At 40.6% G+C, this 20,914-nt stretch overlaps 1 protein-coding gene across 1 annotated transcript; it reads right to left on the minus strand.

Annotated features, from left to right (window-relative positions):
* Window positions 1–1,495: 1,495 nt before the first annotated feature.
* Window positions 1,496–20,914, minus strand: LOC139470253 (reticulophagy regulator 3-like). The gene is made up of 8 exons (XM_071252597.1): window positions 20,679–20,914; window positions 20,370–20,476; window positions 18,661–18,691; window positions 14,686–14,812; window positions 9,689–9,773; window positions 7,109–7,237; window positions 5,444–5,647; window positions 1,496–3,789 (listed from the first exon to the last, which is right to left on the minus strand). Exons 1-8 carry the CDS (start codon window positions 20,849–20,851, stop codon window positions 3,230–3,232), a joined length of 1,416 nt encoding a protein of 471 aa, XP_071108698.1. The 5' UTR covers window positions 20,852–20,914; the 3' UTR covers window positions 1,496–3,229.

The raw sequence follows: 20,914 nt of genomic DNA on the forward strand, positions 1-20,914 counted from the left end.
CTCATCGACATTGTAACATCCGATTCCATTTTTGTCACCTCTTACAACAAGTCAGGGTACCTATTCATTAAGTTTTAGAATCCCCCCCCCTCCAAAAAAAATATCTTTTTCCTAAATGTTACTTCAATATTTTGCTACATTTAACAACATACAATAATAACTTGATCAAAGAACATGCTGAACAGAAACATGATTTAACAAAAAACAATAATAATCTTGATTAAAACTACGGAACTTTGGGTAATGTTCAATATATATATTAACATTCAACAAAACTTTTCAAACCGAAAATATGCCATTAAAACAACATACCAAATTACTACAAAGGAAACTGAAAAATTCAAACTAACAACATATACTTTATAACCTTTATATGCTTAAACATGTATAACTTAGAAAGAGAAGTTATACAAGTTGATAATATTAGCCCTAGATAAAGGAAATGAATAATTACATCATGAATGAACTCAAATATACATGGTGATACACATAGCACTTTGAAATGATCTGATATGAACTTGACTACCATCAAGGATGACAATAGTTATGTGAGTATGTGAGTAACTCTGCTATTCCTGCAATCTCATTAAAATCAAATCTTTGTAGTCGCTACCGCTAAACAAATATCTGTGGACATCCCAGGTGTCACGTCAGAACGACCTTTCATCCGACTAATCAGAGTGTCGCTTACCAGATCATGAAAGTGACAGTCGGAATGTGTTTTCTAATCATGCAACCACGAAATATTTGGCACGGGGTATTCCGAACGACAGTTTTATGATTATGTCCATACAATCTAGGCCATCTATAAGCCATTCCAGAGTGTTCTTCTTATCAGTTTTAATTTTTTTAATCGAGAATACTTCAAAATATGTTTGGAAGTGTAGTCCCCAGTGTCGTGAAGCTCGAGAAAGCTGCCTTCTGATTGGCTAATGTCGATTTCTTGTCACTCATTTCATTGGTCGGTCAAAATTCGAGAAAGGTCATTCTGACGTGACCCGTAATGGGATGTCCTCAGATCTTTGTTTAGCGGCAGCAAGAACTAAGATCTGATTTTAATGAGATTGCTATTCCTGTTATATCACGGCGTGTCAGCATAACGTGGGAGGCAAGCCCGAAGTGATGCAGGTGTCAAAGACAGTTGTTGAGAATCATAGAAGCTCAACCACTGATGGTGAGTTGTGGTTGGTGGTGGTTGGTTGGTAGATGATGCCTGGGATCTTTGTTAGAGGCAGAGAGTTTTAGTCACTACTAACATTCATAAGACATTCAGCTATTCTCTGAAAAGATTAGCGAACTAAAGACTTGGGGACCTACAATACAATTTTCTTCAAGACTTCTAGTTAACAATTTTGTTGTAAAATCTGATGCAAAATATCTTTTCCAGTAGGTTTCTCGATCTAATTTATCTTTAACTACCGTATTCGACGTAATAAGCGCCCCACTCTAATTAGCACTCACAGCGATATTTGCTGTATATTGATCAGTGATTATGGGCAATGCAATTCTGGAAAATTCTGTCGTATATAAACATTTCAGGCCATCAGCATAAACCACAAAATTTACGATCTTTCAATTCTGTTTTTTTACCAAAATAATATTCTATTAAGAGCCCTCTTTTTCTAATTTTGAGAGCGCTCTGGGTGCTTATTACATTGAATACGGTCAATCACAACGTCAGATCATATCCCTACTGCCACAGAAGAAAACAGATGGACCATGATTTGGTATTGATTTCATTCATTGTGACAAACCCAAACTCAAATTGGAATCAAATAATGAAAAAGATTTTGTTTACAATTTTTTAGATACAAAACCAAGCACCAAGGAAACTCAGTTGAAAGTATCATCATCCTTGATGAGGGTATTAAATAAACGTTAAGTTATTCACATCCCAGAATGCACCAGTGTAGCCCCAGGAGTGGCCTTGAGATCTAAGACAGCATGTAAACAGGCTGAAGGTGAAATCCAACATGGAGAATATACTAAGTATTAATCACAGTACCCACATATTTATCATCACAGGTGTGACAAAACTTGTTATCAAATATCTTGACGTTATCAATGAGAAACTCATGATAGGAATTCAGCCAGATGACAAGAGGCAGCTTCCTCCAAATATAAAAAATCTGAATAAGTTCTGCAGTCACAAAGACATGTTTTCACAAATCAGAGGCAAACACAGGCCCAATGCAGTTGTTACTTTGGAGGTTAAGTTGAACAAAATTAATTTGGGGGTGATCACAAAATGATGCCTGGTTTAAATAAGTGAGTGGGTGAGTATGGTTTTACGCTGCTTTTAGCAATATTCAAGCAATATCACGGCAGGGAACACCAGAAATGGGCTTCACAAATTGTTCCCATGTCAGGAATCAAACCCGGGTCTTCAGGGTGACGAGCGCCCCCGTTTAAATAAAGAAGAAAACATCCAAATAACCCCTTAATTTCTCTCCGTCTCTAATCATCGCCTAAAGCCTTATCTGTGTCAGTAAGGCCAATCATCAGGTCCCTGACATTTCCATTTAGTGTTTTATTCTACAAGGTTTTCATAAAAAAACAAATATATATAGTTTTTCTATTGCTTGACCAGTTAATTTCAAATACTGATTATGATAGATTTCATACTGGATATATGCTACATATTGATTCAGTGGTTGGTGAAGAATAACTATATTTACATTTTAGAAATACACAGAATATGGTACAAAATGCAGTTTCTTATTGAACGTCTTCATAAGATATAACATTAGATTCAAATCATGTTGGACTCACAATCCAATAACCAGAATAATTCTGCCACGAATGGTCGCTATTATTAGCTGACTATCATGGCAATGTTTCTAAAAACACATGATAAAGTATGACATCTTTATGCAAGTCAACACAAAAATCATGAAACATGCAATGAAATAGTCTAGTTCTTTTAGTAACGAAATAAATAAGTTGTGAAATCCGTAAAAGACCAAACTATTTCAAAAACACAAATATGTGATTCTTCTGGATTCAGATGCCCACTTAACAATAGAACAATTCATTGTTGTCATATGGTAGTCGTCAACTCATCATAAATCCCATGACAACTCCCCTGGAAAGCAGCAACTGTACCATAACCTCTTGAACACTTAAAAAACAGGTCTTCACTGTTTAGATACAAAAATATAACCTTTAAATTCTCATCAAGCTTTTAGTATCAAAAGAAAACCAATACAAACCAACCAACTGAGCAGTCTCATTTCTTGGGTTTATTCCTGGGTTCAAAATCGTCCAAAAAATCAAATTCTTTTTCAATGTCTGCTTCGATCTGTCTTCCAGTTTCCTCCTCCTCCTCTTCTTCCTCTTCCTCCTCCTCCTCCTCGAGCGTTGTATCCTGCGGTAACACATCCACTGCCTCCCCAACGTCTGTTCGCGTGTAGGTGATCTGAGCATCTGTGCCAGGCAGACGCCCATAGGAGGAAGTGCTAGAGTGATCTCCCTTCCTGGACACACCTTGGAGGGCATTCTCAACCATGGAAGACAGGGTTTGGCTGACGACGGAGCTGGCGAGGGCATGGAAAGGAGAGCTGAGGATGCCTTCTGATGTTGGTGTGCGTTCCAGCACAGAAGAGTCAACTTCAGAGATGTCCGGGAAGTTGATGTCATCCTCGTCTGAGTCAGAGTTGTCGCCGAAGTGGGAGGGATTGAAGGGCATGCTGCCACTGTGGCCGTTACTGGGCATGAATTCATCGTCAGTTTGATCCAGGTCATCAAATGAAGGCATACGTTCTAGGCCTGGTGCAAAGTCCTCCTCTTCTGAAATTTAATGGATTTATCATGAGACCATGTAATTAATTATTAGATAACCAGACCTGGAGCTTCACTACCAGAGATGCAGCCTCACATCATTTTATTGTTCACTAGCACCTACAGATGAGCGAGTGAGTGAGTTGGGTTTAACGCAGCTTTTAACCTTATTCCAGTTATATCACGGCGTGTCAGCTTAATGTGGGAGGAAAACTCGAAGTGATGCAGGTCTCAGACGTTTATCACTTCGGTGAAACCCACAGGACTGGTATGGTGCTGGCAAACCTAGAAACCAAATAGGGATGAACTGGGATTCGAACCAACAATTATAGGTTTCTGGCGTGCCCAAGGGACGCAACTCTGCACAGCAAATAGCGGCACCTTAGACGACTGGGCCACCCGTGCCCCTACCTACAGACGAAGAAAATCATTGTCTTTACTTGATGTGTATGATGTATTACACCATATATATGTATTCCAACATTTGAATGACTTACGTCAATAGTCAATTACTTAGTACTACAGTATACCTATACTAAATATTCAGGTTGACATGACACACCAACTGTGCGATCCAACAGGTACAAGGGTGACACTTCAAAGAATTACTGTGTATTTTATTTCAATCAGGATTCAAGAAACATTGACTGTGCAGTAGTCTGGCACATGCTTTCAACTACAAAAGAAATCCGAAATTGAAACGTAACCTGCTTTTAATACACTTAACATCTTAAACTTAGAACTTGGGCTGGGATGATACACCACCTGTGCGATCCACTACGTATCATGATACCTTGTTCACAATCTGATACGTATCACGATACATGCATGTACTCTTATCTGTGGTGCGTAAGCCATCTTTTTCATAGACAGGACGGCCAAATACCTGGCACACTGACGATTTACATTTGGATTTACAAGGATGGCACAAAGGATGAAAATATTTACATTTTCACAACTAATTTTCACCTAGTGTTTTGTGTAACAATTATTAAAGCAAACATGTAAGGTATGAATCGCTATTTTTTACCATGTTTACTTAGTGTGCGGCTCTGATCGATTCTTGAATCAAGAAGTTAAAAAAACATGATCCACCGATGTATTTGTGTATTGTCCAACTATTGCCAATTATCATTACATTTTGAAACAAAATGGCTGACTTATGGCCATAGAAACTTTCACTTTTCAAGTGCAAAGGTAAAATCATTGTCAAAATTCAAAATATCACAAAAATTCAACCACAAAAGCTGTGGCCAATTACTAACTATGTATGTACTGATATTTTATGACATTTTGAACAAATATGAATGGATGTTCCACTTGATGTAAATGAATACCGTATATCGCTGTGTATAAGGCGACCCTTTGTACACACCTTCAAAATCGACCTAAAATCCTATACTCCATGTACAAGGCAACCTGGAAAGAAGCACATCACAAGTGCGCACACAATCCTTATATTTGCAATAAAAATATGTTTATCTTGCAGGTTTTTTCTATGATGATTGGTCGCATGCGTAACTCCAGCACAAGGTACACTGTCAAGTCAATGGTATTATCATAGCTCAATTGCCATGGAGTTTAGCCATGATAACTGAAGTTCTAGGACATACTTTCCTCCATACTGACGGAGAAACCATAAACTCTCCCAAACACCACCTACCATTTTCACTGTTATCCATGGAAGGTTCTTTAGACAGCTGGGGTGTCGGTATGGCTGACGGCCCGCCCTCGTCCTCGCTGTCTGTGATGGCGCGAGCCAGCAGCGCTGTGGTTGTCGGGTCCGTCGGTGGACAGAACTCATCGTAATCATCCTCAACTGTGGCATTCAGGGAGCCAGAGCCGGAAACAGACGACCCGCTGGTCACTAGTGGAGGAGAACAATAGAATTTATGTCAGCAGAAATACAGTTAATTCCAGAAATTTGATTGTTTGTTGTTTAAGAAGTAAAGGACGTAAATAAAGGGAGTTGTTTATCTATTGTACAATAAATCACTGCAGGGAAAATAAACCATTAGGGGATCAGACCCGAGTGGTTTATTTTCTCTGCAGTGTTTTATTGTACGATACACAACGACCAAAAATTGTTTATGTCTTATAGGAGTGAGTTAGTGAGTGAGTATGGTTTTACTCTGCTTGTAGCAATATTCCAGCAATATCACGGCGGGGGACACCAGTAATGGGCTTCACATATTGCACCCATGTCAGAAAACTAACTCAGATCTTCGGCGTGACGAGCAAACCCTTAAACCTCTAGGCTACCCGACCGCCCCATTTCTTATATCAGATATCAACATCATGTACAGCCCCTTTAAGGATGTTGATAAAATTTACAAGCCTTAAAATATTTACCCAAATATTATTAATGATGACTCCCTGAAAAGAATCCGACTTCAGAAATGTCCAAATTACGAACAGGTGGGTTTAGTTTGCTTTTTCTCACATATTCTCACAATCCTCACGTCAATTATCTGCACCTTTTTTCCTAATACCGATTGTCATATCTCTCCTAGTATCGGATGCGATGGTTAGGCCACTGCTTTTATCTGCATGGCCCAGCTACATCTATGCCAAAACAACTTCCTAGACACTTCTCTCAAAAATAACATCTTCCAATATCAAGTTGCGAGCGCATATTCAAATCTCCAGAAATGACGTCATGATAGAACAATGATATATCATGAAAAAAATCATGCTTCCTTTTTTTTCTTTGCTATATATCACGTATCTATCTTATATTTTACAATATTTCAAATAATCAAGTCTGGGTCCGACAAACCAGTGGTTGATATTATGAGAGCCACCTCTATTGGGTATGATGACACCAAGTCACAGAGTCTTGATCCAAGCCAGTAGCCTTGTACAACAAGCAATAAACTTAATTGAAAGCTAGAGATCTGTTCTTGGTCCCCACTGGGTCAAACTCAAAAGACCTTCCAGTTGGTTATTTGTGTAAACGCCCCGTGAAGATTTGAGTTAGAACTGGTCTTAAGCAGCCCATGCTTATAGTAACAGGCGACTAAAGGGATCAGGTGGTCAGACTTGCAGACACAGTTGATTCAGGTCATCGTATCCCAATTGTGTAGATCGATGCTCATGATGTCAATCACTGGATTGTCTGGTCCAGACTCGAGTATTTACAGACAGCCGTCATATAGCTGGAATATTTCTGAGTGTGATGTCAAACAACAAACAAACAAACAAATCTTGTGTAAACTATAACATTATAACTTATCAAATATCATTTCTCTTTTGACCAATACCTTGTAAAACAAGTAAATACATTATTCTTGCCAAATTACATCAAATTCATCTTGCTTGGGTATACCTTTGGGTGACCTTGACATCTTGATCTTGAGGTTATATTCCAGCCACATGAAAGCTGGCTCCACTTTGAGGTACGCCTTCTTCAACACGTTGTGGTAGACGATGCAAGGCCAGAGCATCACGCTCATCACTGGAACAAACAGCTCAAGTCTCAACATCCCCATTGATCAAGGACCCTTTTACACTTAATGTCCCCATATATAGCCTGAATGTTCCTTAGCCATTTGACCCCTGACACATGTCAGTATACAACTCGGTTCGCCCCGATTATGTTTCTAGGTTTGTCAGCACCATACCCGTGTTCGTGGGTTTCACCGAAGTGGTAAATGTCTGAGACCTGCATCACTTTGGGCATTCCTCCCACATTAAGCTGACACGCCGTGATGTAACTGGAATACTGTTAAAAGCGGCGTTAAATCCAACTCACTCACAGTATACAACTTGGGTGCACATTATTCCAAATGAGCCAATGAACCACCCACAAACTAGCACAGAAAACAGTTCAAACGTTTGACATGTTTGATGATAGACAAAGTCTTAAGTTTAGGGTAGGGGCTATAGGCCTACAAGTGTATTGTGTAACAAAACTATTACATTGAAACAACTTCTTCAAGCAAGATTTTCACACAGCTCTTTTCTCTGTCAAGAACAAGCAGTACTATGCATAAAGGAGTAATGCAGGATAATTCAACTTTTCAAGGATTTAGGAGTTCAAATCAATTATTAACAGCTCTAATCGTAATATGTGTACTTTAAAAATGAGCAGCATCACTATTGTAGGTAAATTGAATTGAAATACAAGATAAGTTGTGCTCGTTAAAAACCTTTCTTTGTGTGTTAATGTTGCACCACAACTTCTGTTGTGTGGAGTACTGATAACATTGATGCAGTGGTACTATTTCTATATTTTTCTTCCTAAAAGCCCATTTGATGAGCATGTCAACATTTTAATGAACTCTTAGGGTGCATTTGGGATATTTCAAAACTAGGAATTGTAGTTTTTATATCAAAACTTCATGTGTCCAGAAAGTCCAAAGTCTACCCATAAGTTGTAGACGCGTGAGTGTGGAGCAGTCAATGTTTCACCCTATTGATGCTGAGTCAGGCAGGGCAACAACAAGTACCCTCTTTTAACGCTTTTTGGTGTGACTAGGCCGTGATCAAATCACCGATCATCCGCTCTCCGGGCAAATCTATAGCCTAACTCCCTAACCTGAGATCCCTTAGCATGCTTAGTGAAGGAGGATGAGATCTAGATACAACAAAAACTCATCTTAGTAGCCAATAATCAATAATCAATGATCAAGTAATTCAAATGTTGGATGAGAAGACATTACATTGTGGTCCAGTTTATTCTCTTTTCGCAGCAAGCTGGGAATCTATTCCAAATGGGGTCGGTCGGGTAGCCTAGTGGTTAAAGCGTTCGCTCGTCACGCCGAAGACCCGGGTTCGATTCCCAACATGGGTACAATGTGTGAAGCCCAATTCTGGTGTCCCCCGCCATGATATTGCTGGAATATTGCTAAAAGCGACGTAAAACCATACTCACTCACAACACGGGCACCAATCCCAATGCAACTTTCGATACGTTGAGTTAAAATAGAACACATCCAGGTTTCTGGAGGGACAAAGAAGGTTTATCTGGACCTGCTCGGGGGCTGATATTTGGGCCCAACATCTGCAGTCAACGTCTATAAACATCCCCAAATTGGGATTAAACGTTCCCCAGTTCTTGCTCTCCTGATTCTAACTGTTGGCAAGGCTTTGTAGGGTTGACTTGTATTTCACAGATCACAGGACCAATAAAGAGGAAGAGGCTCTATTGCTTAGTAATAATTCAATGCTGCAATTCAAAGTTAGAATACCTATGAATTTAAGAAGATAAGATGTTTAAAGAAAACCACAATTTTGAACAAAATAACAAATTTTCCCAATTCCCCTGCCAAGGGCACTTAGTTCCGAATCCAAGATAAATCCTAGGACTAGCTGTCAGCTATACCATGTATACACCTTGCATCTTCCCGAGGCAAGAGAGTTAACTGACTTTAAAAGTCCAGTTTCCACCCTTCCTGAACTAGGCTGGAATTCCTGGGCTCGATCATAGCACCAACAGTGGTTATTACGAGTTAAGTCCCTTATAAACCTTTCCTATGGACCAATCAGATTCCAGTTCTCGTATCACTTGCATTTGTTTAAAACAGTCAAGATGGTCTGATCGATAATCAAGATTTATATTGTGATAAAACGGGTCTTACCTCGCAAAGTGCATCAAATCATGTGAGCACTTTGATAAAAAACGTGAAAAGACTTGGAAAATATCTATTGACGAGTTGGGGGTGCACATGCTTTGCAAATCATGCAATCGACCGATATCTGCAAAACAGTTTACCAACCAGATTTCAATTTTGGTGCACGATTTTGATTGGACTATGCATAGACTCGTTATTTCATCCAAAATGTAACTCCATAATACTGGACTTTTATAGTCAGTTAACTCGCTTGCCTTGGGAGAAAACCCTCCTCATATCGTCCTGCTCAGATGTACTATATAGACTATTGTTGAGTTTATAATTATACTTACCTAGAATATACGAAAGCATTATTCCTGGGATGTACCGACCAATCACCATTAGGACGAAGGAGATTATCATACACACTATCGAAAACTGAAATGATGAAAAATATTAAAAAAAATAACAAGTGTCAGTCAGCATGTTGTTGATATCACAGACTCTAAAGTACTCACGGAAATGAAAAAAACCTGTTTTTCTCAATTTAAAAATCGACATAAAGTGTTACATAGCTGTAAATACGAAATACCAAAACAACTCGAAAAGTACTAGTCTGGATTTGCTAGTTTGATCTCAGTGAACAATACAACATGTACCTTACAGGAGGTAATTTGTCGGCACTTTCAACATTCAAAAATAAAACTAAGTCCAAATTGACATAGCAGAAACAGACTATAGGCATTATGCACCTGTTCTCACCTGTCGTCAAGGTGTCATAGGTCACCTTGATCTACTTGCACCTGGTTATGCCCTGTTTCACAATAGTCTGTTTTATTCACATTTTTACACACTTTTACATGTAAAAAGGCATAAAAACATTTGATACGCTGTATTTGTGCCACGGCCCAATTAGTACTAATTTAGTTGTTTGAATATTTACATATTTTGTATATTAACTGCATTTATTTAAGATCTGAGGTCGAAAAAACAGGGTTTTTTTTCATTTCCGTGAGTACTTTATAATCCCCCAAAGTCATGTTAATCTATAGTTTTGCATCTATCACAGGGTATGAAATTATTATATACTGACAACTTTGCTCTATACAAAGGAAACTGTCCAATCCAGACACTGCTTAATCTGGATCTTTGTCAATAGTGAACCACAATTATGGTCCCGAATGTTCCTTATAAATTCATCATCAAGGTTTTGTTCGTTTGTTTGTTTGTTGTTGCACGCCCACGCTCAGCAATATTCCAGCTATGACAAGACAATCAAGTGATTGACATCATGAGCATGGCTCCATTCAATTGGGACACGATAACATGCATCAACCAAGTCAGCAAGCCTGACAAATAATATCAAGGAAAATCACACTCCAATCACATTAAAATCCGCTCTTAGCTCTTGCTACCGTTAAACAAGGATCTGATGACATCCCATTATGGTCACGTCCGACCGACCTTTCGCAAACTTTGATTGACCAATGGAATCACAAGAAGTTAACATTAGCCAATCAGAATCAGCTTTCAAACGCTATATGAAATAAGTTTCAAACTGGCCACTATGCTTCAAACATAATTTGACAAATTCTTAACAAAAGAACATTCTGGAATGGTTAATAGACAGCCTAGATTGTATGGATTCAGTCATAAAGCCCATAACTGTCGTTTGGAATACACTATATACATTTTTTTGAGGTTGCATTATTAGGAAACACATTCATACTGTCACTTTCATGATCTGGTAAGCAACGCTCTCATTGGTCAGATGAAAGGTGGTTCTGACGTGACCCGTAATGGGATGTCTTCAGATCTTTGCTTAGCGGTAGCGAGAACTAAGATCAAATTTTTATTGAGATTGATCTGACTCATGCCTCTGATGCGTTCACTCTGGATTTTGGACTCAAACTAAAACAAGGATTGGTTGGCTCAGAGTCAGGATACTGTGTCTGAGTGGGGTATTCATGTTAAACTGTGGCATGGTATCTCAGTGTGCTCGCACTATAAATTGGCATCAGTTCAGACTAGTACAAGCAGCCACACACACACGTGCATGCACGTCGCTATATAAGTGCAATAATCTTGGACGCGATGTTAAACCCCATTTCACCTCACCTCACTCTGGATTCTGGACTCAAACTGAGACAAAGGACGAATGTATCATGTAACTGACATTTCCAATTTTGAATGAACTTTTCACACGTCTCACTCCCACATTCAGTAAACTGTTCACATCAAAGAGCAGACATATATTAAGGGATTTTGCCGCACACACATGTCAACTCATTGCATCGCTAATTAACTGTTGGCTTTGCTTGTCATGTGCATCACCTCTAAATGCCAATCAAAGACTTAGTCCCTCTGCATGCTCACTTGTCTAGAACTAACCATGCAAACAGACTAGAGGTTGTGTCTATCCCTGTACATTAATCATGTTAATAATAATAATAATAATAATAATAATAATAATAATAATAATAATAAAGAAGTGCTGTAATCCACACATAAGCATGCTCTAAGCGCACATGCAGGCTTACATAAAGCTTGGAGAAGCTACCCTGTGTGCTAGTCAGAATAAGTAATATCAGTCTTCAGCTGTGATCTGAAGGGTTGTAGTGAGGAAGACATCTTTATGTCCTCAGGCAGCTTGTGCCACTCCACAGTTGCCTGATCGGAGAAAGAACGCTCACCATATTTGTCTTTGGTACAATCAGGAGGTTTTTATTTTGTGATCCGAGTCATCTGGCAGGATTGTAAACACCTATCATGTTTGACAGTTATTGTGGTGTGATCACAGCATTACATTGGTACATGAGACAGAGCATCTTGAAACTGATTCTGAACTCCATGGGAGCCAGTGCAAGCTTTAGAGGACTGGTGTAATATGCTCAGATGTTGGGATGAGACAATCCTGGCTAGTATGTTCTGAATGCGTAGGAGCCAGTGGAAGCTTTAGAGGACTGGTGTAATATGCTCAGATCTTGGGATGAGACAATCCTGGCTAGCATCTTCTGAATGCGTAGCAGCCAGTGCAAGCTTTAGAGGACTGGTGTAATATGCTCAGATCTTGGGATGAGACAATCCTGGCTAGCATCTTCTGAATGCGTAGGAGCCAGTGCAAGCTTTAGAGGACTGGTGTAATATGCTCAGATCTTGGGATGAGACAATCCTGTCTATATGTTCTGAATGTGTAGGAGCCAGTGCAAGCTTTAGAGGACTGGTGTAATATGCTCAGATCTTGGGATGAGACAATCCTGGCTAGCGTCTTCTGAATGCGTGGGAACCGTGATACCAGGGATTTGGGGATTCCAGTGAGGAGGCTGTTACAATAGTCCAATCTAAATAGGATATGTGACACAAGTGTCTCTGTTTATTGTGTCGTCAGATATTTCCTGATGGTACTGATGGTTCTGATGTTGAGGGAAAACACTTGATCAACATGGCTTTAATAGTGTCAACTTGCTGTCAAGAGCTGATGACCCAACATTGATAGTTATTATTCCGGATTGATGATGTTCATCACCCGTTCGTTTACCGGAATTCGCTGAAGGGGTACGGTGTAACAATTTTCTGCGCATAATATTCAATTTTTTTTTACAAAATGCTGAATCCACAAGAGGGGGGTGCGCATTATAGTCGGGTGCGCACTATATTGCAGAAAATACAGTAATTGGGCTTTGAATAGTTTGGGGGTGTATTTTACGCGAATACACAACTTATCTGTAGCTCTGGAAGACTGTTTCTCTATGACATTGCTGAGCTGGATTGTATGAAGGTAAAAAACACAGGGTCCAGAACTGAGCCCTGAGGGACACCGTACAGCAGTTTGACAGGTCTGAAGGAAGAGCTATCTACGATGACAGTCTGATATCAACATGACTGAAACCATTGTCTCGGGGCAGACAAATGTTGTTGTGGTTAATGGTGTCGAATGCTGCACTCAGGTCTAGAAGAACTAGTAGTCCAACACTGCCCTTGTCAATTCCTTCTCGGGGCAGTGGGGTAGCCCAGTAGTTAAAGCATTCGCTCGTCAAGCTGAAGACCCGGGGTCGATTCCCCATATGGGTACAATGTGTGAAGCCCATTTCTGGTGTCCCCAGCGAAGACCCGGGTTCGATTCCCCATATGGGTACAATGTGTAAAGCCCATTTCTGGTGTCCCCAGCCGTGACATTGCTGAAATAGTGCTAAAAACGGCTAGAACCATGCTCACTCACTCAATTCCTTCTCTAACAAAAGCATATATGGTGAATTTCATAAAGTAAACAATGGTAAAGAAAGAAAAGACCACACACAAAGGTTTTCTTTATCTGTATAGAGACCAAATATAATGAAGGCGTGTGTTTGTTAGTGAGGTGGGAGTGGTCTTTAGTAGTGAGGCGTGCAGGGAGGAGAATCTAATAATTAATTCATCCTGTCCTTACCAGTACACCCATGCAACATGTCTGCATAAAAACATGAACCATTTTGAAAATAGAGGGGCACTTCGGCGTTCATTCTAGTACAAGAGTGCACATGGTGAAGTGTCAAAGAATTTCTGTGTATATTATTTCAATCATGATTCAAGAAATATTGACTGTGCAGTTGTCTAGCACAAGCTTTCCATTTACAAGAGAAATCCCATATATAAACATGTTTAAACATAGCCCAATAACATGCACTTAACATGCATACTATGTTTAAGTTTGTTGTTTGTTGTTTAACGCTGCACTCAGCAATATTCCAGCTATATGATGGCGGTCTGTAAATTAATCGAGTCTGGACCAGACAATCCAGTGCTTGACATCATGAGCATTGATCAACGCAATTAGGATATGATGACATGCATCAACCAAGTCAGGGAGCCTGACCACCCGATCCTGTTGGTGGCTACTTTCAACAAACATAGTCGTCTTTTACAGCAAGTATGGGTTGCTGAAGACCAATTTGATCAAGAGATCGTCATTTATACAAAAAGGTTCTTGGTACTCCCTTCTTCAGAATGACCCCCTTTGCCGTGCTTACACACTGTTACAAATGTCCCCAACCGTTTGGTCACTTGTGTCTGAAAACCACCATTTTGCCATCTAGAATATCCACTGCTTATGAATATTTGATGAATGCATTCTTCCACATTGACCTATTTTTGTTTCACATTAGGGCTGGGATTGGTAACTACAGCGGGGATCTGGGTAGGGTCGGGTAATAGGGGTAGAAAATTTGGACTCGGCCCAGCCCTGTTTCACATGTACCTATATTTTCGTTCACATGTACCTATTTCACAACATTTCTTCCAAAAAGCAACACTTTCACAGACACCATTCCTCATGCACTTTAGGTAAACAATTACAATTACTTATAAAACTTACAATTCTTGGGTTATTCCTACGATACAAGCGTAATTCATGGAGTGTGTTGAGAATGTTGTGAAGAACTTCAGCTGCATGATGGGAAATCTCGAGCACATTTAGCAGACGAGGGTGGACAGGGGTCCAACTGAAACAAAATATTCACATGGTCACAAACAGATGGTTTCAATTACCTTGAAAATAAATCACAAGTGCAAAGGTCTACCCCATTTTATAATGAATTTCTAAGTCAGTTTCAAGTTGTCACATCTTACTTGGTTAATAAAGCATGACCTTTTTAAGATGCTTGTTGCACGGTTGTTTGACATGGCACTCAGCAATATTCCAGCTAAATGATGGCTGCCTCTAAGCAATCAAGACTTGACCAATGTCCCTTGCTGCCAGTGCTTGATGAACATACAATCACCCAAGTCTAACCACCCAACCTGCAGTCCCATGGGCTTCCAAATTAGAGATCCAGTCAACATGGTGAAGGTTAAATGAGTGAATACTGTGTCACACCACTCTTAGCAATTTGCAAGTCATGTCATTGCAGGGGAGGCACACTTAATTCATCTATGAATTTGAATCCTTTTCTTTGGTCATGAGATGTTTACCCTTTTGTGAATATAACAGGCTTCTCCACACCAGTGTAACTGCATCCCAATCTACTCTACTGTATAAACACTACCTCATACCTGTATACATCAGTGTTCCCGCTGGCTTTTAAAACTGCCACTCCTGGGCCCACTTGCACAAAGCGATCTTAGCGCTAAGATGATCGTAAGGCAAATACTTTAACATAGACTTACAATAGTCGCTTTGTGCAAGTGGGCCCTGGAGGACAGTCAACTCCAAAATTTACCAGTCCCCCTAATTTTTGTTAGTCCCAACTTTCAATAAATAAAAAATGTATGAAAATTACGTAGTTTTAATTCCTTTAACATCATGTTCAATGCAAAAACGTCATCTCTGCAGTAACATAGTTAGATCTACACGTCATTCACAAAAGTTCAGTCACAATTTTCTCTCTTATTTTTGAATATTTCGAGACAAAGTCGCCACACCTATTTAACCTCGAAGCAAGGCAAAATGTTATTACCTTCACTAAAAGTAGACAAGAGTAAACCCTGATGGTAACAGACAAGCTGACTTCGTTCTGAGAAAATTGAATTTTGCTTATGTTTGGTTCAACAACAAAGATTTTTATAAGGTACTGTATTTGCTGGTCCACAGGGACTGGCAGTCACATGCATTACTGGTCCAAGCCTAATTTTACCAGTTGAAAACTGTTAATTACCGATAAATGGGAACACTGATAACATACTTGTCATCCATACTCTGTACATTACTTGCTTGATAACGGTGTTAAAACCTACACCGAAACGTCAGTTCTAATCATGCTAATTGTAATAAAGAAGTTATTACCCCTTATATCTTATCCCTGCTGAGCCCATACCTGAACAACCAAACCATCCCATCAACCATTGGTGATAAGCCTGCATCAAACTCGTAATGCAGGTATTTCACTGATCTAGACCTGCTCAGACTGTCAGAGGCAGATATTCTGCATGTTCTGTTGCAAATGTCTTTACAAATTCCCAAACTGGAATTAAATGTTTCCCAGTTCATGATAGTAGTGAGTGAGTGAGTGAGTGAGTGGGGAGTGAGTGAGTGAGTGAGTGAGTGAGTATGACGTTCAGTTTTTAAGTGAGTTGGGTTTAACACAGCTTTTAACAGTATTCCAGTTATATCACGGCGTGTCAGCTTAATGTGGGAGGAAAGCCCAAATTGATGCAGGTCTCAGACGTTTACCACTTCAGTGAAACCAACGAGCACGGGTATGGTGCTGACAAACCTAGAACACAATCGGGGCGAACCGAGATTCGAACCCACAATCATAGGTTTCTGGCATGCCCAATCGGACGCAACTCTGCACAACGAATCATGGTGCCTTAGACAACTGGGCCACCCATGCCCCAACTTTAAACATGTTAAAGAAGAAGAAAAAGTAATAGTTTATATGAAATTCTGTGATGAAGCATGTTTATTCCCACTTAATGCTGTGCATTGCTCACTGGCTTCACAAAGTCAATATCTTCACATTGGAAAGAAATATTAGTGTAGGCTGTGCTGTTGGAAGCTTAAATGGAAATTTAAACTCTGAACCTGATTCTATTTTATGTCAAGATCACAAGATAGAAACTCTCCAAGAACAGCCTTGTTTCGTGTGTAGAGGCATATTCGGGATTTTAAAAAAGGAGGTTTGCACATTATACCCAGGCCACAAAGTGATTTGGCTCAGGACACAGTTCAGATGTAACTTTTCTGTAACAAAAGGGGTGGGGGTGAACACCCCTGGTCCCTCCCTCTGGATCTGCTGTAATGTGTCAACTCTACTTCCCTGCCGTCAGTATAACACCCCCTGGTCCCTCCCTCTGGATCTGCTGTAATGTGTCAACTCTACACCCCTGCCGTCAGTATAACACCCCCTGGTCCCTCCCTCTGGATCCGCTGTAATGTGTCAACTCTACCCCCCTGTCGTCAGTATAACACCCCCTGGTCCCTCCCTCTGGATCCGCTGTAATGTATCAACTCTACCCCCCTGTCGTCAGTATAACACCCCCTGGTCCCTCCCTCTGGATCCGCTGTAATGTGTCAACTCTACCCCCCTGCCGTCAGTATAACACCCCCTGGTCCCTCCCTCTGTATCCACTGTAATGTGTCAACTCTACCCCCCCTGTCGTCAGTATAACACCCCCTGGTCCCTCCCTCTGTATCCACTGTAATGTGTCAACTCTACCCCCCTGTCGTCAGTATAACACCCCCTGGTCCCTCCCTCTGGATCCACTGTAATGTGTCAACTCTACCCCCCTGCCGTCAGTATAACACCCCCTGGTCCCTCCCTCTGTATCCACTGTAATGTGTCAACTCTACCCCCCTGCCGTCAGTATAACACCCCCTGGTCCCTCCCTCTGGATCTGCTGTAATGTGTCAACTCTACTTCCCTGCCGTCAGTATAACACCCCCTGGTCCCTCCCTCTGGATCCACTGTAATGTGTCAACTCTACCCCCCTGTCGTCAGTATAACACCCCCTGGTCCCTCCCTCTGGATCCACTGTAATGTGTCAACTCTACCCCCCCTGCCGTCAGTATAACACCCCCTGGTCCCTCCCTCTGTATCCACTGTAATGTGTCAACTCTACCCCCCTGCCGTCAGTATAACACCCCCTGGTCCCTCCCTCTGGATCTGCTGTAATGTGTCAACTCTACCCCCTTGCAGTCAGTATAACACCCCCTGGTCCCTCCCTCTGTATCCACTGTAATGTGTCAACTCTACCCCCCTGTCGTCAGTATAACACCCCCTGGTCCCTCCCTCTGGATCTGCTGTAATGTGTCAACTCTACCCCCCTGCCGTCAGTATAACACCCCCTGGTCCCTCCCTCTGGATCTGCTGTAATGTGTCAACTCTACCCCCTTGCAGTCAGTATAACACCCCTGGTCCCTCCCTCTGGATCTGCTGTAATGTGTCAACTCTACACCCCTGCAGTCAGTATAACACCCCTGGTCCCTCCCTCTGGATCCGCTGTAATGTGTCAACTCTACCCCCCTGCCGTCAGCATAACACACACACACACACACACACAGCCCCCCCCCCCCCCCGTCCCTCCATCTGGAACCGCTGTAATGAGTCAACTCTACCCCCTTGCAGTCAGCATAACACACACACACACACACACAGCCCCCCCCCCCCCCCCCCCCGTCCCTCCATCTGGAACCGCTGTAATGAGTCAACTCTACCCCCTTGCAGTCAGCATAACACCCCTGGTCCCACCCTCTGGTCCACTGTAATGTGTCAACTCTACCCCCTTGCAGTCAGCATAACACCCCTGGCCCCTCCCTCTGGATCCGCTGTAATGAGTCAACTCTACCCCCTTGCCGTCAACATCGTAAGAACATACAATATTCCGGAGACAAATAAACTTTGTTACTCACCCATCTATATCGTCAGGCACTGGAGGCGGGACTGAAAGACAACAATGACACTACTGTACAACTTGCAATTTACAGCAGTTGGTGTCAGACACTCACATCTGTCTTGTCCAAATGTTAAAATTTAAATACAAAAGTATTTTACTTAAGCCTGTCTACTTTTTTAATTGAGCTTGTGAGTGACTATGGACCAGGACAACATGGGGCAATAGCCCGTAACCTTGGCCTGCGTAAATCAAAATGGCAAATCTCTACTGGTCCTTACGATGCCTTAACTATTGGGCAGTTGGGCAAGGACTACAGGACTAGTGCCAATTTCTAATGCTGTAAAGTTTAATTGTTGGGCTGCCTCTGTTGTTTAATGGATACAGCACCTGCCTGGAGAGAAGGTTAATGGTTCGATCCTCTTGACGTGCACCAAAAGACGTTCAAAGATTATACCATGTATACTTGTTATTGCAATTAAGCTGCCTGCCACATGGTTGAATAAACTGATCAGTGAACCATTCATAACCTCATTAAGGTTGCTGATCAACAACATGGACATGACTAAACAACTTACATTAGTTACAGGTCAGCTTGTCAAATTGTAATGCTGCAGGTTTAAAATACCTGCTGCCTGTTACCGTGTGGTCAGTGATATCTAAGTTGATTACCATCATAAGTGAAGAGTTTCCTCAGTCCAGCATCAAATTCAAACGTATTAAATGTATAGTTTATACCTACTTCCTCAATTAAAAAAATATGGAGTTTGGAGATGCAGTTAACACAATATCAGGAAAATAATCAAACTAGAAAAGTAACTTTGTTAACAATGCTGTGTACCATGAATGTCATACATTTCCTAAAAACATCCATATTTCTTGGCATTATAATTGACACTATGTGTCTTTCGTGCTTTACATTGCTGCGGACATCTAAGCTGAGGAGGAAAATAATTATGGTTCCTATTACCCAATCAACTATAACTTTACGTGCCGAATATAACTTTTCCCGTGGTACAAATTGTTTGTGACAAAACAAAGTGCACACATCCCATGCATACAAATATGTTCCAAATATGTAGCTTAACCATAGTTTTCCTACATAAATGCAGTGTTTTTAAATATGTCTACTTACTATATTTTGAAATTAGGTGTAATCAAATCATATTATTTTTAAAGGGATTGGGATGCTGTAATTTATCTGAACTGCTACATCAAATAACATGGGTGTTACTGTTATTTCAAACACTGGTAACTTTTTATAATGTTTAAAATGTTTAAGGTAATTTAAAACAAGTCAATTTGTTAGTTTGACATTCTGAGCAAGTATACAAGCAACAGCCCCTTCTCGAGATTCAGTATTATTTATTTTTCAGTTCATCCAAATTAAACACCACAAACTGCATTAATTTAAGAATTCACAATCTTACATCACACCTGCAACTGAAATACCATCCTCCCAATAAAATGTTACATGTGACCCAATCACCTCAGGTTCATGTCAGCTGTAAAATTACATGTCAACATACATCGGAAATAACTGTCATTGATAACATTATTGTTTACAAATAACACTGAGGCGACATAACTGCTTGACCGAATAAACAATGATATCTGTGTAGGGCAAATATGGGCTTCCAACAGCTGACACACAACTGTCACTGTATTTAGGTCATGCGTCAAGCAATCAGATTTACCTGACACTTTTATCACATTGAAGTCACTTACCTCTTATTTCTGGCCAGATTTTCTTCTTCCAGGTATCCACAAGGAAAAGAATTAACGTTGCACTCGATATAAGAAAGTATGAACTCATGGAAGTTGCGGCTAAATACCTGTAAACAAACGAGGTGAATCTTACTTTCTTTGACATGTCCTACTTCTGACTGAACTCCGTCACAATCAAAACAATTAACATTGGCTTTCATTCTGAGACAAGCGATATTTCCGGATATCTTAATTAGGCCCCTAAAATTATACTACAGAAATTGTAACTGCATAAAATCTGGAAACTGCGCATAATAAATAAATACCAACCAAAACAAGAGGTGAACGCAGATGAACATGACCGCACTTCTATGGGGGTACTCCCAAACCAAGAGGCTTTGTATTCGCATAACGATCGGTTCGATCGGGCTTAGAAGACTTATAATATCTTCTTCGAGGCCTCTCACGCCCCCATAGCCTCCCGAATAACTTCTACTGTCCATTTTGAAGCGCAAATGTTCAAATTATGCGTCCGTCAGAAAGATTCGTTCAGCAAGTGCTCGCAG

The sequence above is a fragment of the Haliotis cracherodii genome, unplaced genomic scaffold, assembly GCF_022045235.1.
Source record: "Haliotis cracherodii isolate W230 unplaced genomic scaffold, xgHalCrac1.p SCAF_20, whole genome shotgun sequence".
Lineage (NCBI taxonomy): Eukaryota > Metazoa > Mollusca > Gastropoda > Lepetellida > Haliotidae > Haliotis > Haliotis cracherodii.